Here is a 27,031-nt window from a genome sequence, read left to right on the forward strand (position 1 = left end):
CACAAATCAGATGTCAAGAATTATAACATTCATAAACCAGTCGGAGAACACTTCAATCTCTCTGGTCACGCAATTACAGACATGAAAGTTGCGATATTACAACAAAATCTTCAAATCCAGACTCCAGCGAGAGACTGCTGAATTGGAATTCATTTGCAAATTGGATACAATTAACTTAGGCTTGAATAGAGACTGGGAGTGGCTAAGTCATTATGCAAGGTAACCTATTTCCCCTTGTTTTTTCCTACCTCCCCTCCCCCCCTCAGACGTTCTTGTTAAACCCTGGATTTGTGCTGGAAATGGCCCACCTTGATTATCATACACATTGTAAGGAGAGTGATCACTTTAGATAAGCTATTACCAGCAGGAGAGTGTGGTGGGGGGAGGTATTTTTTCATGCTTTGTGTGTATAAAAAGATCTTCTACACTTTCCACAGTATGCATCCGATGAAGTGAGCTGTAGCTCACGAAAGCTTATGCTCAAATAAACTGGTTAGTCTCTAAGGCGCCACAAGTACTCCTTTTCTTTTTGCGAATACAGACTAACACGGCTGTTACTCTGAAACATGCATAACTTTAAACACATGAGTAATCCCATTGAAGTCACATGCTTAAAGTTAGTTACGGAAATGCTGAACTGCCTTGCTGAACTGGGCCCACAGTCCTATAAAGGGTGACGATGCCCCTTTTTCAATGTTTGTTGGCTTTCACACAAACTAAACTGTGTTCCAAAGGAATCTGCACTATACTATCAGTGGAATGCCACAAGATTCCCCCATCTCTAGCTGAAAATCCCACCTGTAGCATGTTCATGGCTGTATTGAGCATGGATTGAATGACACAACTCGTCTGGTCTTTGTTGTTTACAGGGGCCCAAGTGTGTGACTCAGGGCGTGTCTACACTGGCACTTTACAGCGCTGCAACTTTCTCGCTCAGGGGTGTGAAAAAACCAGGACTGGGAGCCGCACTCCCAGTGCTGGTAGCTATTCTCCTCATGGAGGTGGTCTCCAAGCGCTATGCCGCAACTACACAAGTCACGTTAAAGCGCTGCTGCTAGTGAAGACATGCCCTTATATGACGCTCTGTACTCACAAGGCTAGGAGTATTTCTGGTCAATTTAGACCCCTCCAAGCCTTATGGCTTGGTTTTCAAATGCGTGCAGCACCCCCAACTCCCACAGACATCACCTGGAGCTATTGGGTCCTGAGCATCCCTGAAAATCATGCTATTAATCCACTGTAACCATGTTCAGAACATGCAACATTAAAAAATAGTTATTCCTATTTGCTTTTCTTTACAGAGATGAAAGACTAACGTCGTGCAAATACCACACATTGTCAATCTTAAACATCATTACCTTGCACACGGTGACAAATTGCTGATCATTCCCAGCTCCCACCACCAGGTAGCCATCCTTAGTTTTGAAAGCCTACAACAACAAACAGAGATGTCAAATGATGACTAAAATATACTGCATGAGACTATCTTTCAAGTTCTGGCCCTGTAATGAATTTCCAAAGGTCTTTCTCAAGTGAACCATTATGTTCAGATTCAATTTATGGTTTTATAAAAGCAGTTCAAAGTGATCCATGGAGAAAAAAAATCAGTAATTTAAAGAAGGTCCTTTGATTTTTTCCCCATTCTGGCAGGTCTTCTTTTAAAGGCTGACAATGCAAACAGATTTATTTTACCTGCTACTCCTCTTCTTAGTACAAAGATATGTAACTTGGCTATAAACCGTTTGAGTTACATCTATGATTTGTGAAAGTATGTGGAAAAGCCTTTTTCACAATGGATATGATCTCTATGCAGAGGACTAGCACAAACTTGGGGCTTAAATGGTACATAGGCCTTCTGCTGGTTTAATGCACAGGGGCAAATTTCTGTATATGGTCTTAGGGAACAATTTTCATATGCAACATTGCATTATTAACATATGCAATTTTCATATGCAACACGTTTACACAGTTTTTATACCAGTATAAACTATTTTAGTTGGAGGGGTGATTTTTTTTAAACCAAATTAGTTAAATCAGTACAACCCTAAGTGCAGATCGAGTTATACAGGTGCCTTATCCTGGTATAGCTTATTCCCCTCCACACAGAGGAACCAGTTATAGTAGCATAAGGCTCTTTTATATCACTGTAACTGCATCCACTCTCCAGACTGTGTAGCACTTTAACTATAACAGTATAATTAAAGTGTTATAATTTTTGTGTGTAGACAAAGCCTAACCTGCTGACACACAAGTGACAGTAAGCTACATTTAGAACAACACTTGCTTATTGTCTCTATAAAATGCACTTCCTAGCAGAAAGAATTATACAGGTCAAAGTGAAAAGCATGAAAGCAATTTTCCAGTTGAATAATTAGCCACTTGACTGTAAGATTCTCACTTAGAAAATGAGGGCCAAATCCTGTAGGCTTACTTGTTCGCAAGCATTCAAAACCCCTGTTGCTTTGGCCCTAAACTAATAAAAATATACAGGCATGCAGAATATATATAACTGTTTTTACTGCATTTTCAGACTGAGACAGAGACAATGAACACAGAGAAACTTTGGGAAGAAGAACATAGAAAATAATTATGCAAGGCTAAAGGGTTCCTTAACATTTATTATGTAAACATTTATTTATGCCGATTTTAGTCTAAAAGAAACACTACAGCAGTTATCGAAGACTAACCTAGCAATATTTAACCACTTTTTTGCATATAAAAAAGTATAAATAATTAAGATTCTGACTTTTCTAGCAGTAATTGTGTCCAATACTACTGTCACTATAAAAAAAATTCTCTTCAGGAGACAGGATGAGTCTATTTCAGTCATGTCTCGGTCCAAATAGCAATATTTCTTCATTGATGCTATATACTCAAAAATTGGCCACATACACATTACACAAGTTAATGTTTAATTTCTGTGTGCTCTTTTGTGTGTATAGAACCCAGTCATTTTTATTTATATCATCACACACTATTTCTCTATTAATGCAAATTACAAATTCTTCTACGAACCTTCGTGCTTTGCAATTTCTAATCCTGAGATCTCCACTGGTGCCACCATTATTAGATACAGAATATGTACATACACATGGAAAGAACTTTTCTCATTAAAAAAGGTACATATTGCATGAAAGATGACACAACTGCTATAAATACATATTCCAAAATATTCTCAAAATCAGCATTATGGCTTAAAACAAAGAATTTAGTACTAATTAGCAATTACCTCTGAGGCACATGCAATCTCTGTAAGAATTGCAGTCACATGACAAGCCACACAGCAGTATTAAACATGCATTCATACCCGAAGCTGCCAAAATGGCGGAAGTCACTCAAAATGTAAGGGGTCTGGTCATTAGCATTTATGCTTCAGTGGCTTTGTGGTATGTGTGGGAAAACTGATCATTCTTAATTGCATTGTATATTTAAAAAGCAAAAACAACAGTCATGTCATCCTTACTCAACAAAAATAGTATCATCATAAATGCAGCAGTGTCTTTTTGCATGAAGCTTACTCAACTTCCTTCAGCAGCTATTTCTGAGCGTCCCATTACAAAATAGCTGATTATTTGCCAGTCATTGTTGCTGATAAAGCAGAAACTTTCAAATGTTATTAGCACAGCACTGATGCCAACATTTAAGAATGATAACAATGGTTTTATTCATCGCTCATAAATGTACACACACCGCAGGTTACCACAGGTTACCGCCTGGTCACAGAAAGCTTTACTATCGTATTATACAAAGGAGATTCAGGGCGAAGTGCAAATAGACTTTAATGAGATTTTGTTTTGATAAACTGCTGTCCATCACATCGAATCATTTCAAATTAGTGCAATAAAAGGCATTTCATACAAGGCACACAAGGCAAAAGTCTTTTTTCCTCCCCTATTTTTGGAAGAGTGAAGGCTTCTGGTAGGATACCTGACAGCATGACACGAATTACAGGCAAACAAAATTACTCTAAGTGTCCTGAACTCTGGGGCATATAGTAGATAAAGACAAAAAGCACAAAATTACTAAAATATAGACAAGAAAATTATTTCACAGCTTATTCATGGAAGCAATAGAGATGGAAGATGGGACATCCAAATGCATGGTTTCTCTGCACTGTCTGAGAGGCTTCTATGCAAACAATCTATCAGGAAGGAGATTGTATGTTCAGTGAAATAGTTACAGAGCACATTTCATCAACACACGTAAGTTAAAGGCCAAATCCTAAAAAGTAATGTGCATGTATCCACAACTCCCATTGACTTAAATTACAGGTACTCATGTAAGCACTCAGCACCTTTCAGAATCTGACCCTAAAAGGTGGTTTATGCTAGAAATATTTACTATACCAAAAAATAAAATAAAATAAATAACCACATATAAACATGTAACACACTTTGTATCCATACACAAAATGTTTCAAATGGTTTACAAGCATGCTCCAAACGGCTACATAGACTATATGTTCAGGATTCAATACCAGTTCAGTCTGAACCATTTCTGACTGAATCATTTTAGTGACGGTGTGGGTGCAGACTTGCTGAAAAGTTCTAGTCAGAACTAACCAGTCCTTCCACTACTGTCTTCCAGTGGCCTTTCAAAATGTATCAGTTACTTGTGAAGAATTTAACCAGAGAACATGTCTATCTATGGTATCTAAGTCTACTCTGTTTATTGGCCCCTTCATACATTTCAACAAAATGATGTACAGCAACAGTCATAGATAAGGAAAATATCTTTGCAAATGTTTCTTATCTGGTGTTGGTTTCTACAAACAAATCTGTTGGGCTTAAGGAACCAAAAGATATTAACTACTACTAGAGAGGGACAAGATGGTTGAATGAAAAGAAAAACTGACCCAGGTTTCAATCAATATTTTAACTGCACCCAAAATACAGAGGTCAAAGTGGTTAGTTAGCTGTTGTGGTGGTGTTGGTGGTGCTGATTGTTTTCATTCCTGTGAGCTCTGTAGTTCCTGCACACACACACACACACACACACAAAAGTTTTGTTTGGATGGAGAAGTAGGGGTGTATTGTGAGAATGGGTGTGCCTTCATTGCTATTTCTAAGGCATTTCAAGACAATTTCTAGACCAAAACAGTTAGGGTAAGTTTAGATAAACATTTAATTTTTGCATGCTTTCCTGAACCAAACCACCAAAACTCTTGGGTGATTGACCATTATTAACTGCTACTTGTTTGTACCTTTCACTTTTTAAGACAGAGATACCTACATGATTGTACTGGGATTTTTTTTAACATTTTTATGAAATTATTAGTTACTACTACTAAATATAAAGTTCTTACAACAGAAAGCACTTAACTACATGCTTCAGTCTGTCCCTATTCAGGACAATACTTAAGTACATATTTAAGTCCCATTGACTATAAATGACTGATGGAGATACAGTCACAGATGTAGGGGCATCTTAGTCCACTGATGGCCCTAAAAATCAGGAATAAAGTCTTAAAGTGACACTGAAAGCAGATTAGAAGACAGATGAAGGAAAGGAGGATGAGGGAGACATACGTTACTGCAGCCTATCCTGTTGCACCAGCTGGGTTCATAGCAGTGCTTCCACAGACAACACTGAGTACGGTAAATCAGGATAATCCAGTTTAGAGATGAGAAACCCGTGCACCACTGTGGTCAAATCTTCATCAGAGAGGAAGGGGCAAGGTTCCTAGCAAGATGAAAACGGAAGAAAGGTATTTTACAACCAATGCTATCTGGTTGTTTAGGGTTAGTAAGTCTAAATAAGACCATAAGGCTTCGCACTAAATAGACAAACAGGGAAAGACCCCCTTGATGGAAGGAGTGGATGGTATCCCAAATCCCATACAGATCCTCAAAGGGTCTTCCCCTTCTGACCTACACTACTTGCCCAGGATAAGTCTGAGCCAGCCAGTATTAATTATTTATTATTTGTATTACAGTTTGTATTGGGTATTACAGGCCCAAATTGAAATCCTGGCTTCATCGTGCTAGGTACTGTCTACATACATAGTAAGAGACAGTCCCTGCCTTAAACTATGGCTACATTAGAGAGCTTGTAGCTGCGTCGCTGTAAGCTTTTGAGGGTAGCTGCTCCATGCTGACGGGAGAGAGCACTCCCCTTGACTTAAATAATCCACCCCCAACGAGCTGTGGCAGCTATTTCAGCAGGAGAAACTCTCCCGCTGACATAGCTCTCTCCACACCGGCGCTTAGGTCAATGTAACTTATGTCGCTTGGGGAGCTGGCTTATTCACACCCTAAGAGACATAAATTATACTGGCATAAGTGGTCGTGCAGACATAGCCTCAGTAAGAGGCAGTTGCTGTGTGCACGAATGCAGCATTTGACTGCTGTAAGTGGGTGTGCTCACAAATTTTGCAATTTTGGAGGCTCCTTTGAGAATCTGGTTTCTAGTGATGTGGATCATAGAAAAACTACCATTTTGCCTTTAATTTATCGCAGAAGCTGTCTCCAACTGCAGTTTTAAGTTCCCATTGCAGTATTTCAGCCAAAGAAGCGTAGGTCATTTATGGACTAGTGCTCTCCAGTCATAGTGCTATGTAAAGGCTGCAATTAACAAGAAGGTGATGTATTCAGAAGTTGGCTGATCTATGCAGGAGCACTTTTCAGCTGCCAGCCAAAAGGCTCTACAGTGTGTGTTCTTTTTCCTCTCTCCCCCCCTCCAACTTCATTTCTAAAAGTTATTACAGAGCAGAAGTTTCTCAGTCTCACTTCAGACAATAACTGATCCAGAACTACGGTAGCCCTTCAAAATGGGGTAAACCTGACACATCTTTTCCACACCTCTACACATTTCTTTGAATGAAAGCTTCAACTATACTTCAGCATCAAGGAGCTCCCTTCTTTCTCTCTTTTGGAAAGGGCACCATTCTTGCTGCTAAGTGATACCTAATTACACTGTAACAAATGGGAATGAGACCAAGAAATCTGGTTAATGGTAGTTCTGAGCAGTATGTATAAATTATATGGACCACACAGTTTGAAACTATTTGCCTACATTGTGCTCTCTTCTAGTAAAAGCAAACAGCCAAAATAAAAAATGTAAGTTTCACAGACTTGAGCAATGTATGCTGAATGCCCTCACTTAGCAGACTAAAGCAGGGCATTCAGCATATAAACAAAGAATTTACCTTTTTCCTCTTTAGATTTCTTAAAATGCACCACTGGGTTCCCACTCCACTGCCATAACCCAGCACAAACTATCGTGTCAGATCACAGCTACCAGGATAGTTTCCTGGATTAAGCACAGCACTGAGAATCAGGAGGCCTTACTCGCTGAGAATCAGATCCAATTGCTGTGTAGCCCCTGGCAAGCCACTCAGGCCCACCTTTTTGTAAGAGTGCACCAATTTTATGGGCCTCAATCTTTGGGCGTCCAGCTTGATACACCTGTTTATCAGAGTTAGTAACTACCACAATTCCAAGTGAAGTCCATGGGAACTGCAGGTGCTCAGAACCTGTGAAAATCAAGTCCTACATTTCTGCCTACAGTATATTCTGCACAAACATCATCTTGTAAAATTAAAATCCTTGTAAATACTAGGTTTGGTTCGCCCTTTGCCCCAGGCTTCCCACCACCCTGCACCACTGTCACATTTGTCTCTATTTTTAGACATGCACAATTTAAAGAAAGAAACTTAAAATCAATCTATCCCTTTTTTGTAATGTAAACATCAGTAAAGTTTTAACAGTAGTAAAGATTGCATGTGACATAACAGTTGGTGTACACAAGTGTCAATGTTTTATCCTATGAGGGTATGGCTATAGATACTACAAAACTACTACACTCAGGTGGATGGACCACTTGTATTCAGAATTAAAGCACATTTACTAAGAATAAGAAGAAAAAAGAGAGGGGAACCACTGATTTCAAGCTCTCAATCAAGTTGTCCAATCAAAGCCTCTTTTAATGTTCCTTTCTGTTTCTATCTCCAAAATGCACATGCAGTACTGCCAGCCCCAAACATTCAAAAATCACGAGTCAAGTCCACAAAATATTCAGGAACTGGCTTACAAATTAAGAGATTTTTTAAAACAAATACATTTGGGGTTCTTTTTATTTGACTTCTTGGGTTCTGAGTGTTTAGGATTTACCTGGTTCACATTTTCAAGCATGTCTCCACAACTATGAGTGTTATTTGTTTATTTAACTAAAGCTGAGATTCTCTGCTCCAGGAGCTTTAAGAAAAACAGTAAATATCATGAGCGTCACAATAACATCACAAGAGTTGGCGACACTGCACATGTAATAACCCGACATGTGTGAGTCAGACAGCTCAGATACAGACCTGAACTGCCTAAGATCTGAGGTTTTAGTTCAGACCCATTTCTAGCAACAGCAGAGATTAAATGTGGTGCTACCGAGACAAATAATTTCAAAGAAAATGTGGAAGTAGAAAGTGAGACAACCTCATTGCCTTCTGTAATATATGTCTTATGGGCAGTTTTCTTAGAGTTCAAAGTTTGCACACAAAAGAGTTGTAACATACTGTTTACTAAATTAGTTTTCAATGCCCTAAATGATTTATCTCAGTCACTTCCTCAGTATTATAAACATGTCAGTTAGGAAAACTGCTCACTGAGGAGAATTTCATAAAGGTTACTTTATAATAGTTTTATTGATGCAATGGAGATATGTTTTGGGCTGTATATCTGGTTTTAAGCTGTACAACCGCTTTGGGGAGAAATCTGTTGGCTTTTTTTTAAATATTTCGTTCATCCAAAAAGAAAAATACAACAGCCCAACTATAAAATTAGATAGACAAGCTCATGTTCATGCAGCAGATTTTCCCCTTTTCCCAATTCTGAATGGAATATACTACTAAATTCACCAGCCACAGTAGAGTGCTGCCAGGTATAAACACTTTATGAAAGAACAGTGAACAGCTTAAAAGTGGGAAACCTGTTCAGTTTCACAATGATTTCTAAATTATTAACATGCCTAAATTAAAAATAAGCTCTTTGATATTGTAAACATGCACCAACTGTTTTCGATGGCCAAGAAATAAAACACTCTGCACAGGATCACATTCTCCATTGCCACATTAGTTTTCCATTAGCTTTTCAACAATGAATTTACACACACACACAGACACACATGCATATGCAAAGTAAATAAACTTTAATCACAGTATCGTGCTGGAGCCAATGTAATTAAGGTTATGTCAGCATTTCCATTTAAGCCTCTATTTACAGGAGGTTTATGGCATGGCCATAAAAATTCAGTTAGGTTGAAATTAAGCAAACAGGGTCTTATACAGTAAGCAATATTTAAGAAAAAAAGGCACACACACACACACACACACACAGCAGCCATTTGCTACTTATATGGGAATTAAAACAGAAGTTTACTGGTTTTACAGGGCACAGCTGAGCTATTTTTAAAATAATATTTTCCTCAATGTTTACAATAATCTCTCAAAAGCCTGAAACCAAACTCTGTTTCTTTACCTTTTTATCTCTCATACAATGGTTTTTTAGAACTTCTCATGATGTTTTGGCCTGATGACATTGCTCTTTTTGCTTTAAAAACCAAACAAAAACCAGTGAAACATTTATGTTGAAAAATAAAATACATACAAGAACCAATCCTGACTGGGGCCTCTAGGTTCTACTGCAATACAAATAATAATAAATAGTTCCTGAACCCTGTAAACAATTATAAGATATAAACCTGGTTGGTCAAAATTGGGGTTGTCTTAGTATCATTTGGAAGGCAATTCCCCAAATTCTGCTCTTAAATACCCAAGTGTAAATCTGTAGACGCTTGACTGATTTGATCTGAAATTATACAGGTGTAACTGACAGCAAAGTTTGGCTCATTATTTTTGTCCCCCACCTCTGTTTCTTGGCTTTCTACAAGTGGGTTTGGAATTAAAAACTGACCTTTTGAATAGATTTTAATACTGAATACGATTCAAGCAACCCATGTTCTGCCAACCAGACTGGCATTTCAAGGTGGAAACCAGATCCTAACACAAGCAATCCAAACCTCACAAAATAAGCCACAGCCAGTTCAATTACCTTAAAGGTCCTGCTTAAAACAGACCCTTTAGGAAGAGGTGCTGAGTGCTTTGTAGGCTTCTCTGCCAGTCGACCAATCAAGAACAGCAGCACATTAAGTGAGACTGCTGCATGAAGGCAGAGGAATCAGAATGATAACCAGGCTCCTCTCAATCTCGTTAAAAAAATGAGTAGGTCTTTTACATGAGACCCCACTTAAGTTCACACAGAATTTACATGAGTGTGTTTTCCAATCTGGCCTTTTCACAATCTGGTCTAGGAGATTTTTAAACTAAATAGTGCTGAAGATTGAAATCCTCCATTTAACTCAGAGACAGAATGAGGAAAGGCAGAGCAAGAAACACCCACACCACCCTGCAAACGTGCCTCTGCCCTATTTTACAAATCTTTCAAATTGTAAGTCTCTCAAACAATAAATGATCTTACATACCATTCTGTAGACACAACATAGTGAGCAAAGGATGGATGTTCATAAAATTCAACCTTGACTCCAAATTTCCTTGATTTGTGGTTTTAAGTCAGACTCATTACCATTTATTCCATGTAGTTTGTTGTGGTTTAAAATACTACTTTATCTTTAATCAGGGATTTAAAAACGGCATTGGTCAGACATTCAGGATGCACACTATTAAATCCTGAACTTGTGCTGAAAAAGCAAAGCCAGACCAAAGCCTCAGTGCTAGCGGGAAGGATCAATAATATCGAGTGAGCTGTCAAAGTAACATTTGTAAGATGAAAATTAATGATTTAGGCTGGAGTTTTCATATGGAGTTTCAGGGAATTAGATGCTTACCCCTATTGCATATCCATCCTAAACCATAGTAAAATTGAGAATCCCATTTTTTCCCTACAGTATTTCATATTTATTGGTCTCTAGTACTTTAAGAAATATAAAATTTTAAAATATTATTGACTACCATCTTGCCTTCCCTCTCCCATATCCATTTCAAATCCAATATTATTTTAATGTCCAATAACTGGGGAATCACTGGAATTAGAAACCAAGGTGTTATGCCCTCTGAAAGCTTAGAATGCCAACTTTCAAATACTTAAAACATTTATCTTTAACTCCTGCACTTAAAGACCGAAATACCATTTTAAAATGAAGTGGGGAAAAATGTATATACACAAGAAAAGAATAGGCATTAACAAAGATTTTTCCATCCATAGAGCTCAAAGTGCTTTACAAATATAGTTAAGCAGTATTCGACCCATTTTACAGATGGGGAATTGAGGCATACAGACTGAGGCCTTGTCTACAGTAGGACAATTTTGCCAGTATAGTTATACCATTCTAGCTGTGCCAGCAAAACACTGTAGCGAAGATGCAATTTTAACAGTATAAAAGTGTTTATACTGGGAATCAGCATAAGCTACAGCAGATAAGCAAAGTTATACTGGCATAATGTCATCTATAGCAGGGCTTTTACCAGCATAGTTATGTCAGTTAAAAAAAAATCACATCCCCTAATTGACATAACTATGCCAGTAAAACTTTTTAAAGAGTAAACCAGGTCTAAGTATTTCCAAGGTCACACTGTAAATCAGGAGCACATCTGGAAAGAGTACCCAGATGTCTTTGTCTGTAGCTATCCATAGTTCTTTGACAAAACATATCTGGTTTTATATTCACTTCTGAGTGCAAGTCAAGTTGCTGTCCATCTATAATTTTAACCTCTTCTTCAGAAAATCTTTTGATGCTGACAATCTCACAAACTAACACTCTGTCTTTAATCTTCCTTATTGGGTAAGATTATTAAGAAGATGGTAGACAGACAAGCGTGGAGCCAAACAGAAACCTCAGATTTTCTTGATCCCTTTCAGTTAGACTTTTGGGCTGAGTTTGACATGAAACTGCTCTTTTTCTCATTGGTTGATGATCTCATCCACGTGATGGACTAAGATCAGGTGTCTACACTAATTCTTTTCAGATTCATCAGCAAACTTTGACACTGTTGACCACAAGGTTTTTGCGGAATCTCCTGTAGTCCCCAGCTTACAAGTGGTTCTGCTATTTTCCAAGAGATCTCATAGGCTGATTTGTGGAAATTGCTTGTCTTCACTGAGCAATTTCTTGTGCAGCGTATCGTAGGATTCAGTTTTTTCACCCATATGATCAGCAGGTATGTGAGGCTATTTTGGGAGCAAGTGAGTTGATCTGGATTGTGATGCTATCTGTACACAGAAAACAAGCAGACCTGGATGAGCAGTCTATTTGCTTTCTCAATGCATGCTGAAATTAGGGCATGGATGACAGCAAAGTTAATCCAGATAAAACAGAAGTGATGGTACTGGGTTGCACGAATGATCTTCAGGGTCACAGGTAATTTCAGCTGCCATTTTTGAGGGTTTGGCCAACCCTTCATTGAAAAAGTTCAAAACTTGGAAATGTTACACCCTTCTGCTCCTGAAGTCAGGGGTGGGATCTGCAGAAGCCTGTAATTATCCGTTATATCCAGACTTCGACTCTGAAATACATTCCCTTTGTGACTTCTAGGTTAGATTATTGCAATGTAAGGCTACACCTGAAGATCAATCAGAAGTTATAATTGGTAGAGAATGAAGATGCCTATCTGTTAGTTTTTATCAGACAGGGAATGTCTTAGACCACTTATTAACTTCCAGGAGAAATTCAAAGTGTTCATCTTGATCTACACAGTTACAAACAATTTGGGATCTGACAAGCTGAAAAACCGCTCCCTTTGTGAGCTGCCACAGAAAGTGCAGTTAGTAGGGGCACTTGAATTAACAATCCCCAGATTTAATCATGTTGGAGAGAGAGACGCTGGGCATTCTCAGTGGCATGATTTTGACTCAGGGAATCACTTCCTGATTGGTCCAACAGAGTCTGCATTTGTTGACATTTAGAGTACATAGACTACTACAGAGACATGTGGCTGGTTAGACAAAGGCAGCTGGAAGACTAAAGGAGTTAGCTAGCAGAGTTCACCTGAGGAGGAAGGCATGGAGATTGGGGCGGGGGGGTTGTTTTTGTTTTCCTCTTTTAACTTGCAGATATTCTACAGAGAAGAACCCGCAATGGGAGGAAAACAGTACAGCGCCAAAAATATTGCTAACTCTTCCTCTGCCTGCACTTGTGGGGCACCTTGCCAGACAGGCATCTGGACCCTGGAGACTTCTACTCAGATCTTGGTCTTCACTTGCTGGGAATACAGCCTGAAAGCCAGGAAGGGGGAACCACCCACCCCGTGTGAGAGGTATCTGTGGAGTCCCTCAGGAAGCAGGTCAGAGAGCTGCAAGAAGAGGTGGTTCATCTGGGTAGCATCTGGGAGCATGAGGATTTCATCACCAGGACACACGTGGAAACATCTGGGACAGAGGATGCTAGCTAACTATAGATGACAACAGCAGCACCAGAGAGGAAGCAGAACTGGCCACTCAGGAGACTGGCTGTTCGCCACCTTAGGCAGCAGACAGTGCTCCACTCCCCACCCAGGTGCCCCATCCTTTGAGGTCAATAAGTTCTATGCTGTACTGTTGATAGGAGGTGATAAGCAGACCCCAATGGCTGAGAAAGAGGAGCCACCTGCTCCTAAGGCTAAGAAGCTCATGTCCATTGCACCCCAGATGAGGAGATGAAGGGTAGTGGTGGTTGGGGACTCCCTTCTGATGGGCAGTGAGGCATACAGCTGCCAACGTGACCTGATGTCCTGGGAGTTATGCTGCCTGCCTGGAGCCCGCATCCAGGACATCATGAAAAGGTTGAGGCTCATCTGCCCCTCTGACCACTAGTCTATGCTGCTCACCAATGTGAGCACTACTGAACAGATCAGCAGTGACTACAAGGCTCTGAGAGCAAGGGTGAAGGAGTTGGGACTGCAGGTAGTGTTCTTGCCCCTTGTACCAGTAAGGCCCCAGGCAGGGAAAAGTGCACCCTGGAGATAAATACATGGCTATGCAGATGGATCTCGCTGGGAGGCGATGGCTTTCTCAACCATGGGATGCTGTTCCAGGAAGGAGGACTGCTTGGAAGAGATGAGGTCCATCTCACCAAGAAGGGAAAGAGCATCTTTGGATACCAACTCGCCAACCTAGTGAGGAGGGGCCTAAACTAGGTTCAAAGTGGGGCAGGTGACAAAAGCTCACAAATAAGCATGAAAAGGCAACCTTAACATAGGGCTAAAGGTTGGGGGATGGCAAATGGAAAATTTAAATATGGACACAGGCATAACAACGGGGAAAATAGTGAGGAGGGAAGAATCTGCTCAACAGCTTAGATATCTATACACAACAGCAAGGAGTCTGGGGCATAAATAGGAACAATTGGAAATATTAATATAAAAGCTAAATTATGACTTAACTGGCATCACTGAAACTTGGTGAGATAAATCTTATGACTCAAATATTGGCGTAGAGGGGTAATGGCTTATTCAGGAATTCTATAGTTCTATAGCAAAGAACAGCATTATCAGACACATGACTGGGGAAGAGGAAACATGGCTTTTGTAAAGGGAAATCACCAAACTTAGAATTCTTTGAGGGGGTCAACAAATGGACACGGGTGATCCAATGGATATGGTGTACTTGGACTTTCAGAAAGCCTTTGACAAGGTCCCTTGACTGCCAAGAGTTACAAAGGGATCTCAGAAAATTACGCGAGTGGGCAACAAAATGGCAGTTGAACTTCAACATTAATAAATGCACAGCAATGCACAATGGTAAATATAATCCCAACTATACATTCAAAATGATGGGGTCTAAATTAGCTGTTACCATTCAAGAAAGCTCTTGGAGTCACTGTGGACAGTTCTCTGAAAACATCTGCTCAATGTGCAGCAGCAGTCAAAAAAGCAAACAGAATGTTAGGAACCATTAGGAAAGGGACAGATAATAAAACAGAAAATATCATAATGCCACTATATAAATCCATGGTACATCCACATCTTGAATACTGCATGCAGTTCTCATTACCGCCTCACAAAAAAGAAAGATATATTAGAAAACAGGAAAAAAGTACAGAGAAGGGCAACAAAAATGAGTAGTGGTATGGAAAAGCTTCCATATGAGGAGAGATTAAAAAGACTGGGACTATTCAAGCTTGGAAACAAGACGACAAAGAGGGGATATAATAGAAGTCCATAAAATCATGAATGATGCAGAGAAAGTGAATAGGAAAGTGTTATTTACCCCTTCACATAACACAAGAACTGGGGCAGGCGTGGTTCACCCAATGAAATTAATAGGCAGCAGGTTAAAAACAAAAACAAGGAAGTACTTCTACACGCAATTCACAGTCAACCTGTGGAACTCATTGCCAGGGGACATTGTGAAGGCCAAAAGGTATAACTGGATTCAAACAAGAATTAAATAAATCTATGGTGGATAGGTCCACCAATGGCTATTAGCCTAGATGGTCAGGGATGCAACCCCATGCTCTGGGTGTCCCTAAGCCTCTGACTGTCAGAAGCTGGGACTGGATGACAGGGATCACTGGATAATTGCCCAGTTCTATTCATTCCCTCTGAAGCATTCTGTAACCAGCCACTGTCAGAAGACAGGATACTGGGCTAGTTGGACCATTAGTCTGAAAGGCATGGACCATTGGTCTGAAAGACTGGAAAAAAAGGGAGAAGGTATTGCATTATACATCAAGAATATATATACCCAGTGATGAGCTGCCAAAATCTTAACAACCGGTTCCTTCCTCACCCCACGAGGGGTCGTGGCGCACCCCCACCCCCCGGGACTCTTGCCCCATCCAACCCCCCGCATTCCTTGACGCCCCCTCCCAGGACCCCCGCCCCATCCACCCCCCTCCCCTGTCCCCTGACTGCCCCCAGAACCAGGCAGGAGGGTCTCGTGGGCCACCGTAGTGGGTACCTGCCCCGCCCCGCCCCTAAGAGCCAGAGGGACCTGCCGGGGGGCAAGGTGGGGAGTCCCGGCAGTGCTTACCTGGGGCAACTCCCAGGAAGCATCCGGCAGGTCCCTCTGGCTCCTAGGGGTGGGGTATTGGCCGCTCCCCCCACTGATCACATCAAAAGTGGCGCCTTAGGCACCAACTCCATGGGTGCTCCAGGGCTGGAGCACCCACAGGGAAAATTTGGTGGGTGCAGAGCACCCATCGGCAGCTCCCCACCCCGCTCCCGGCCCCAGCTCAGCTCAGCTCAGCTCACCACCGCTTCCTCCCCTGAACTTGCCCACCCCGCTCTGCTTTTCCGCACCCCCCCGCTTGCCGCAAATTAACTGTTTGCGCGGGAAGCGTGGGAGGGCTGAGAAGCAGGCGGTGGCTTCATGCTCGGGCCCAGGAAGGCAGAGGTGAGCTGGGGCGGGTAGCGGTTCCCCTGCACGCCGCCCCCCTCCCCCCCAGGTTACCTGCTGCAGTGCGGGCGGCCTTCCTCGCGCCCCCCCCCCCCCGCCCCAGCTCACCTCCGCTCTGCCTCCGCCTCCCTAGGCCTGAGCACGAAGCCACTGCTCAACCCTCCCAGGCTTCCCGCGCAAACAGCTGATTTGCAGGAAACCGGGGTGGGGAGGTGGAGAAGCAGAGTGGGGCAGCACGTTCATGGGAGGAGGAGGAGGTGGAGGCGGAGTGAAGGTGAGCTGGGGCCGGGCGCGGAGCTGGGAGAGGAGCTGCAGGTGGGTGCTCCAGCCCCGGAGCACCCACGGAGTTGGTGCCTAAGGCGCCACTTTTGGCAGGTTGTTAAATTTAGAAGCCCTTTTAGAACCGGTTGTCCCTCGTGTGAACCGGCTCCAGCTCACCACTGTATATACCTATTCTGAGGTCCAGAAGGAGGTTAGAGGCAGACCAGTTGGAAGTTTCTGGGGGAAAAGAAAAAGGAGGGGGAAACAGGGGCGACACCATGTTAGGGGTCTACTACAGACCACCTAACAAATCAGAAGGAAGAGGTGGATTAGGCATTTCTAGAACTAATAACAGAAATCCCCAAAACACAAGACCTGGTCATAGTGGGACTTTAACTACTCAGACATCTGTTGGAAAAGTAATACAGCAAAACACAACAAGCCAATAAGTTCTTGGAATGTATCAGGGATAACTTTTAGTTTCAGAAGGTGGAGTAAGTAATCAGAGTTACAGTCATTTTAAACTTGATTCTGACTATCAGGGAAGAATTGGTTATGAATCTGAAGGTAGAAGGCAATTTGAGTAAAAGTGGTCACGAAATGATAGATTTCATGATTCTAAGGAAAAGGAAAGAGTGAAAGCAGCAGAATATGGACAACAGACTTCGAAAAATCAGACTTCAACAAACACAGAGAACTAGTAGGTAGGGTCCCAAGAGAAAAATAGCTAAGGGAAAAAGGTGTTCAGGAGAGCTGACAGTTTCTCAAAGAGAAAAAATTACAGGAGCAAACTACTCCAATGCGAAGGAAAAATAGGAAGAATGGCAAAAGGCTACTATGCCTCCATCAAGAGCTCTTTAATGACATCGGAATCACAAAGGAATCCTATAAGAAGTGAAACCTGGACCAATTGCTAAGGACCAGCACAAGTATTAGGGACAAAATCAGAAAGGATAAGGCAAAAAATGAGTTACAACTAGCAAGGGACATAAAAGGCAATAAGAAGTTCTGTAGATATCCTAAGAGAAAGAGAAAGACAGTGTAGGTCCACTACTTAGTGGAGAAGTTGAGCTAATAATGGATGACATCAAGAAGGCTGAATTGTTTAATGCCAATTTTGCTTCAGTCTTCAATAAAAAGGTTAACTATGACCAGATGATTACACAGTTAATATTAACAACAAAGGGGAAGGAATATAAGCCAGAATATGGAAAGAACAGGCTAAGAAGTATTTAGAGAAGTTAGATGTATTTAACTCGGCAGGTCCTGACAAAATTCTCTCTAGGGTACTTAAGGAACCTCAAAACCATTAGTAACTATTTTCATGAACTCAGAGGATGGGTGAGGTCCTGGAGTACCAAAGAAAGGCAAACATAATACCTATTTTTAAAAGAACAAAGATGACCTAGGGAATTATAGACCAGCCCGCCTAACTTTGACATAGGGAAAGATACTGGAACAAAACAATTTGTAAGCAAGAGGAGGATAATACACTGATAAGTAATAGCTAGCATAGATTTGTCAAGAACATATCATACCAGACCAACTTAATTTTCTTCTTTGACAGGATTACTAGCCTACTGGATGGGGGGAAGCTGTAGATGTGATATACCTTGAAGGCTTAGTAAGGCTTTTTACACAGTCCCACCTGATGTTCTCATAAGTACACCAGGGAAATGTAGTCTAGATGAAGCTACTATGACAGATATGACAATTTCCTGCAATATCCTTGGAAGACCTTATTGAATTAAGTTTAAGTATCTCTGAGGTATTTTAGTATTATTGTGGGCAGGGACTGTATGTAACCTACAGTATAGTATATTTTAGGTGTTGCACATGTGAAAAGATGCCTGCTTGTCTGTCAAGGAAAGGGAATAGCCAGGTAAAAGCTTGGTCACCAACCTGGTCAGGCAAACAACTTGGTCAGCAATCCAATCAGGTCAACAACTGAGGTAGCAAACTAATATTAGTGTTAGGCAGAAAAGTGTTCATACACTATATAATGAATAACTTTGTAACAATGTATTTAACGTGAGCACCCGAATGTGGCTGTGCACCTGAATTTAACGCTATGCTGTGCCCTGTTTCGGTAGACTGATCGCTCACTGAAACAGAAATGATATACTTCTTCAACACAAGAGTCTGTCTGTGAACCTGTGATTCTGAGTAGCGGGGAAAAGAACCGGTCAACTCAAGGGCAGAGATGTGACACAGGTGAGATCTGGGAGTTCAAAGGACTATATTGAACAATGTGCTAGACAAGAATGAACTTTTGGAACAAAAAGTGTTAAGTAGTTTTTCTGGGGAATATCTAGAGGAGGTGAATGCAAATTTCCCACGTCCAGCTATGCAAAAACCCAGCCTGTGGAAGCTATGCCCCGAAAAAGGGGCCATTCTCTGCTGATCATTTGTTACATGAGGCCAATATCAAAGCCCCCAGATGAATACAGGAAAGACTGAACTATTCGTGATTGTTCTGAGACAGTTATGAACTTGTAAACACAGGGAAATGTGGGTTTTGAAGGACTGACACCCATCAGAACCAAAGACTGGAGTTGGGGTGATCTCGGGTAAGCTTTTAACATGAATGTATGTTTTTTTTTGTTTTTAGTACATTTTCTCTGTAATGCTTTCATCTTAGGAATAAACATGCTTACTTAGAAAAAGCTGTGTGGTAATTTGTAACTGCATGCAATTATGCTTTGATAGCCTCTGGAAAGAAAGCAAAGCGCAGACACTGGGCTTCTAGGTGGTCTGGTTTACTGTGAATATCAAGGGTAGGCAGAGAATTGTGCAGCCTGGAAAAATCCTGGTCAGATGAGAGAGAGATGTGGGTTTCTAGCCAAAAGAGGCTGATAGCTGAAGAGCTGGGAGTCTAAGTGGCTGGTCTTAGCCAACCACAGCAATGGAGGGTGGGGATGGAATACAGGTGCAGTTACCCTGAAATTGTGACAAATACTATAAGGTGGGTGCATGACTGGTTAAATACCCATACTCAAAGAGCAGTTATCCATGGTTCTCTGTCAAAATGGGAGGATGTATCTAGTGGGGTCCAAGTTGTCCTGAATCCATTACTATTCAATATTTTCACTAATGGCTTGGATAATGCAGTGAAGAGTGTGTTTATAAAATCTGCAGATCTCACCAAGCTGGGAGGGGTTGGAGGACAAGATTAGAATTCAGAACAACCTTAACGAAATGGAGACTTGGTCTGAAACCAAAAAGATGAAATTCAATACAGACAAGTACTATACTTAGGAAGGAAAAATCAAATGCACAAATACAAAATGGGGAATAACTGGCTAAACAGTAGTATGGCTGAACAGGATCTTGGGGTTACAGTATATCACAAATTCAATATGAGTCAACAATGTGATGCAGTATATTAACAGGAGTGTTGTATTTAAGATACAGCAGGTAACTGTCTAACTCTAGTTCAGTGGTTCTCAACCAGGGGTCTTGGGTCCTGGGGGGCTGCGAGCAGGTTTCAGCGGGGCTGCCAAGCAGGGCCAGTATTAGACTCTCTAGGGCCCAGGGCATAAAGCCAAAGCCCCACTGTATGGGGCTGAAGCCCGGGGCCCTGAGCCCTGCCAACTGGGGCTGAAGCCGAAACCTGATCAATATAGCTTCTCAAGGGCCCCTGTAGCGTGGAACACCGGGCAACTGCCCTGCTTGCTATCCCCTAATGCTGGCCCTGGCTTTTATATGCAGAAAAACAGTTCTTGTGACACAGGTGGGCCGTAGAGTTTTTATAGCATGTTGGGGGGAGGGAGGGGAGCTCCAAAAGAATAAGGTTGAGAACCCCTGCTCTAGTTGACACTGGTGAGGCCTCAGCTGGAATACTGTGTCCAGTTTTGGGTGCCACCCTTTAAAAAACGGTATGAACAAACTGGAGAGGGTCCGGAGGAGAACTACAAAAATTATAAAAGATTTCAAAAACCCGACCTATAAGGAAAGGTTTGAAAAAGGTTTAAAAGTTTCTCTTAAAAATAGAAAACTGAGGAGGGATCTGATAACCATCTTTAAATACGTTAAGGAATGTTATAAAAGAGGACAGTGATCAATTATTCTCCATATTGACTGAAGGTAGGACAAGTAGCAATCTGCTTAATCTGCAGCAAGTGAGATTTAGGTAGAATATCAGGAAAAACTAAGGAGAGTTAAGCTCTGGAATAGGTTGCCAAGGGAGGTTGTGGAATCCCTGTCACTGGAAGTTTTTAAGAAAAAGGTTAGAGGGAGGTCTGGGTATACTTGGTCCCACCTCAGTGCAAGAGGCTGAACTAGATGATCTTTTGAGGTCCCTTCAAGCCCTACATTTCCATGATTCTAGGAATTTTCCCATTTACATGAGCAAAGAATTCAACACAGTGATTTTTTTTAAGAAAGGAAAACCAAATGGCAAACTGCAGTTCCAGCTTACCAAATTAAGTACCACACCTAGGCCCATCAATATTAAGTATTATGACATTGGCAAAAGGCAATGCAGCATTACTGCATTCCTGTCACAGCCAATTGCCACAGCCAAATCTTCAAAGTGCAAATAAGCATGAATGTATAAGAATTGGTTTGGTTTAAAGCAAACACCCTTTTGTAAAAATTATATATATTTTAATGTAACCCTTCTGCCAGTCAGAGTTGGCAGCAACAAGGGCTAGGTTCACTACCTAGGGGTTCCTTTTTAATAATACTACACAAAACTGGTTCAAGCCCCCACCCAGTGACCCAGGACAATTACACACCAGTCCTTTCCGCCTGCCGCCCTGCTGGTCGTTTGCTGCGCCTCTCCACTGGCCGCCCTGCCAGGCAATCATTGATCCGCCAGGTTGTCTTCAGGTCCCCCCACTTAACACAGTTCTCAATGATTTCAGCTGTTAGTAAGGGGAGCCTCACTGCTGATGCACACAGGGCAGTCTCTTGCATCAGAGAAACTGTCCCAAAGCAGGTCTAACGCTTAGACTGAGGTATCAGTGATTTCAGCTTTCTGGTATGTAACAAGACTCTCAATTGTGTCTAAATTAGCTCTTTTATTACACAGTGGAGAGAGGAAGGGTCAAATGGCGTCTAAAGCCCTTGAGAAGGGTCCACACCACCAGGTACGTACCTGTCCCCACCCTCACTCAACTCACTGGGCTTTGGAACCCATGTCCCCTGCCAAGCGAGTGCCATTTAGATGAGAGTGAGTCCCTCAATCAGGGTATGCCAAGTACAGTTCTGCTGCCCTTGATTCACACAACAAGGATAACTACCCTTTATTACCCTAATAACAAGGAGACTGGGGATCCAACACCAGCCAAAAGTGACTATTTGGGCAAGCAACCCATCAAGCTGAGCACCTAGGCAGGGTGGGTATGCCCATGCAAACAAGATCAGCTCCTGAAGTCCTCTTCCATAGCTCATCACTAGATCTCAGGGGAGAGCTCATTCAGACTCTGCTTACATTAATAATATACAATTATAAAAATAAGTACATATAAATACAGAATCATAGAATCATAGAATATCAGGGTTGGAAGGGACCCCAGAAGGTCATCTAGTCCAACCCCCTGCTCGAAGCAGGACCAATTCCCAGTTAAATCATCCCAGCCAGGGCTTTGTCAAGCCTGACCTTAAAAACCTCTAAGGAAGGAGATTCTACCACCTCCCTAGGTAACGCATTCCAGTGTTTCACCACCCTCTTAGTGAAAAAGTTTTTCCTAATATCCAATCTAAACCTCCCCCATTGCAACTTGAGACCATTACTCCTCGTTCTGTCATCTGCTACCATTGAGAACAGTCTAGAGCCATCCTCTTTGGAACCCCCTTTCAGGTAGTTGAAAGCAGCTATCAAATCCCCCCTCATTCTTCTCTTCTGCAGACTAAACAATCCCAGCTCCCTCAGCCTCTCCTCATAAGTCATGTGCTCTAGACCCCTAATCATTTTTGTTGCCCTTCGCTGGACTCTCTCCAATTTATCCACATCCTTCTTGTAGTGTGGGGCCCAAAACTGGACACAGTACTCCAGATGAGGCCTCACCAGTGTCGAATAGAGGGGAACGATCACGTCCCTCGATCTGCTCGCTATGCCCCTACTTATACATCCCAAAATGCCATTGGCCTTCTTGGCAACAAGGGCACACTGCTGACTCATATCCAGCTTCTTGTTCACTGTCACCCCTAGGTCCTTTTCCGCAGAACTGCTGCCTAGCCATTCGGTCCCTAGTCTGTAGCGGTGCATTGGATTCTTCCATCCTAAGTGCAGGACTCTGCACTTATCCTTATTGAACCTCATCAGATTTCTTTTGGCCCAATCCTCCAATTTGTCTAGGTCCTTCTGTATCCTATCCCTCCCCTCCAGCGTATCTACCACTCCTCCCAGTTTAGTATCATCCGCAAATTTGCTGAGAGTGCAATCCACACCATCCTCCAGATCATTTATGAAGATCTTGAACAAAACCGGCCCCAGGACCGACCCCTGGGGCACTCCACTTGACAGCGGCTGCCAACTAGACATGGAGCCATTGATCACTACCCGTTGAGCCCGACAATCTAGCCAGCTTTCTACCCACCTTATAGTGCATTCATCCAGCCCATACTTCCTTAACTTGCTGACAAGAATACTGTGGGAGACCGTGTCAAAAGCTTTGCTAAAGTCAAGAAACAATACATCCACTGCTTTCCCTTCATCCACAGAACCAGTAATCTCATCATAAAAGGCGATGAGATTAGTCAGGCATGACCTTCCCTTGGTGAATCCATGCTGACTGTTCCTGATCACTTTCCTCTCATGTAAGTGCTTCAGGATTGATTCTTTGAGGACCTGCTCCATGATTTTTCCAGGGACTGAGGTGAGGCTGACTGGCCTGTAGTTCCCAGGATCCTCCTTCTTCCCTTTTTTAAAGATGGGCACTACATTAGCCTTTTTCCAGTCATCCGGGACTTCCCCCGTTCGCCACGAGTTTTCAAAGATAATGGCCAAGGGCTCTGCAATCACAGCCGCCAATTCCTTCAGCACTCTCGGATGCAACTCGTCCGGCCCCATGGACTTGTGCACGTCCAGCTTTTCTAAATAGTCCCTAACCACCTCTATCTCCACAGAGGGCTGGCCATCTCTTCCCCATTTTGTGATGCCCAGCGCAGCAGTCTGGGAGCTGACCTTGTTAGTGAAAACAGAGGCAAAAAAATATATAGTAATTAAATTACAGGATACCAAAGAGATCCAGTCAAATAACTCAAATGTAAGTGATTGTTATCAACTACAAACATATATTGTAGCATAAACACGTTACACTCTACAAAACAAGAGAACAAATCTGTGTTAAGGATGATGACCCTAGTTAGTGAGTTATGATCCCAGCTATCATGGGGATCAGCCTGGCTATGGCCCAAAGATGGTCCCAGCAAGTCTGCAGGGGCTGCTTGGCATCTGGCCTGTGTTCACTCACTCACACACACACACACACACACCCCTTCTCTGTTTATCCATGGATGTCAAAGGCTTGGCCTTCTGGTGACCCGGTTGGCCTTCTGACCACACTCGGGTTGGCACCAAGTGGGCAGCAGCAGGTGCAACACACAAATCACAAAGACCCTCTCTTGTGTTGCCAGGGTAAAATGGGCTCTTGGCAGCAGCATTCTTGATCTCTTGCTGAGAGAGCATGAAGTGCTCCCCATTCACTATCCTCTGAAGTTGACTGAGGGGTGACCTTTTCACTATGTTAAACAGAAGTAATGTTGTTGGCCCTTGCCCAATGCAGAGATTGATTCTGAGTGCCATGTTTGAGGATTGACAGAGATTTTTTTTCTTGTATTGGTGAAGTTAATAGTTTTTTAAACCTTTCCCCGGAGAACTGTGTAGGGACCATCTGATGGAAATCTGAAGCTGAAGAGTAATACCAGAAAGCCATACTTGAAGAGGAGTAGTGAAGGGTTGAGGTGGTCGGTCATGCTAATTACAGATGAGTAGGTGACAGCTTTTTTAACAGTAGCATACAGGTAATTTCCCTTTTTGGCATACACTGGCTTCCATTGTTACAAAGCCTGAGCTATTTATTGTCCGCTAATAAAACTTTGCTTAGAAGTAAGGAGAGGCCATCAGAGTTAGTGCACATCAGCAAGAAAGTTACACTACTATTCTCCATCATATCAAATTCTGTATTAACAACCTGATTGAAACACAAATGCTATTTATACACACAATATATTTGTTGAGATGTCACCTGCCCTTTCTCTCTGAGATACATTAAGATTAAAAAAAAATCTAAGCTGCTACTAAAATCTGGCTTCAATTTCATCACTGATTATGATTTCACACAGAAACGACTTGGGTAGAGGAAGCAATTTCAGCAACTAGAACTGGCATGGAAGGAATTAAGAGCAATATAAATCCAATTGGTATAAGTAAGCAAGCCCAAATAACAACTGGGCTAAAACCTTTGAAGACAAAAGGTTCTGAGCCTTATGGAATACAGACTTATCCCAGTCTAACTCGCAAGGAAAGCCACACTGTTGAAAGCTACAAAAGTGGGTAGGAAAGATATTACAACACCTTCCCCACCTAACAAAGTTTAAGCATCAAGCAAAATCTGGTCAGTCTCCACAGAGGATAACACAACAGCAATTTCTAGATTCCTAGAGTGATTTTCACCAGAACTTGTGTTCCTAAAGTCACTGAGGTGCCTCTGAAAAATCCTATTCAGTAAGTCTGCCAAAGATAGCATTGGAACCAAGAATCATCAACATGGGAAGCAAGGGTGGGGAAACCAGGGATGAGCTGGTATAATTATTTATCATGTTACACCTATTCTAACAGAACAAATTTCCATACAGTAAGATTGCCTAGCTCCTTTCCCTCAGTCACTTAAAAAGCAGAAGAGAAACTTGAGAGTTAGAAGAGCTATATTAAATGGGGGGGAGGGGGAAGGATTATATAAGAGGGGATGTAACACGGTGGCTAGCCCCCAAAGGGCTAGAGGCCTGGGGCCAACAAAGTCTACTTACTAGGCCCAGCTGAGCAAGGATCACCTGATTTCCCCTAATAGGGGCAGCAGAAGCTGCACAGAGGGATCCAGGATGCTCAGGGAGACCAGAGTGGAGCACAGAGGCCGCTGGGAGTGAGTAAGCTCTAACAGAGAAAAGCAGGGACTTGGGCATGAGACTTCAGACAACAAAGGCCTGGGAGTGAACTGAGAAGAAGAACTTGAGAATTTTATTTTAAACTGTTTGCAAATAAAACCCAACCTTAAGAAGGGATGGTATTGGAGCAAAAGCCTGTATGTGGAATTTCATAAGAGAAAACTGAAGTGGAGGCTGGCACAGTTCAGGGCAACTGCACCTGTATTCCCCCTCCGTGGTGCATAAGACCACCCACTTATGGCTTCCAGCTCTTCAGCCATCACGTCTCTTGGACAGAGACCCGCATCTGTCTCCCTCCTGACCAGGGCTATTCTAGGCCGCCTATACCGTGATGTCCTCAAAAAGCCAGATCGCCTAAAAGACCAGTATCTGCACTTTGCTTTCTATCCAAAGGTAATAAAATTCTGCTGTTACAAGTTACCACAAAGCTTTCTAAGCAAGTACATTTATTCTTAAGGTGAATGCATTTGACTTTATTAAACATATTAAAAACAATATAAGAACCTACCCGCATGCTAAAAAGCTTACCAGAGGTCACCCCAACTCCAGCCTCAGGCTCTGGTATGTGTCAGTCCTTCAAAACCCTCAACTGGGTTTTCCCCTTGGATAAATAAATGTCTAAGATTCAGAATCAGAACAACCATGAATAGTTCAGTCTTTCCTTTACATAATGTGAGTCTTTGACCTTGGTCTCACGTAACAAGTGATCAGCAAACATTGGGCCCTTTCTCAGGACGTAGCTTCAAAAGGCTGAGGTTTTGTATAACTGGAGGTAGGGAATTTGCAATCATCTCCCCCTAGATATTCTCCAAGAAACCTGCTTGACACCTTTCCTTCCAAAAGTTCATTCTTGCCTGGGACATTGTTCAATATAGTCCATTGAAGCCCTGGGACCTCACATCTATCACATCTCTGACCTTGAGGTTACATACAATAATACATACACCATTATTTTAATACACTGGACCCAAAGGTACTTAAACTTAATACAGTAAGGTCTCCCAAGGATATTATAGGAAATGGCCAGATCTGTCACAATGGCCACTTGGAGAGCCATCCTGAGGCCATGATGGCACAACTTAGTGCAGCGCTAAGAACCATGGGATATGCCTGAAGATATCCTAGTGTCTAACCTGGGTGGTGTCTAACCTGGCTACATGGGTATAACTCAAGTATGGTTTAGCAGCATTCGTTTAGGTAATCTGGGTTCCAGTACCCAGATGCCCAGACCCAGGTTAACTCTACAGTGAAGACATACCAAAGAGAGTTAACTGGCCCTTACCTGTCTCCATAATAATAAAGCAAACCAATCAACCTAGTGACTGGAAAAGAAATACCTC

The 27,031-nt window shown here is 42.1% G+C and overlaps 1 protein-coding gene across 15 annotated transcripts in view; it reads right to left on the minus strand.

The window, feature by feature from the left end:
- Positions 1 to 27,031, minus strand: part of SUGCT (succinyl-CoA:glutarate-CoA transferase) — a 481,412-nt gene that overhangs the window by 274,696 nt on the left and 179,685 nt on the right. For 13 of the 15 annotated variants that reach the window (XM_007058722.4, XM_027821213.3, XM_043540557.1 and 10 more), the window contains one exon: positions 1,359 to 1,430. The exons of the other annotated variants lie outside the window; for them this stretch is intronic. In XM_007058722.4, the coding sequence (XP_007058784.2) occupies positions 1,359 to 1,430 (72 nt within the window). The remainder of the gene's footprint in view (positions 1 to 1,358; positions 1,431 to 27,031) is intronic. 15 annotated transcript variants of the gene reach the window in all.

This window comes from Chelonia mydas, chromosome 2, assembly GCF_015237465.2.
Source record: "Chelonia mydas isolate rCheMyd1 chromosome 2, rCheMyd1.pri.v2, whole genome shotgun sequence".
Lineage (NCBI taxonomy): Eukaryota > Metazoa > Chordata > Testudines > Cheloniidae > Chelonia > Chelonia mydas.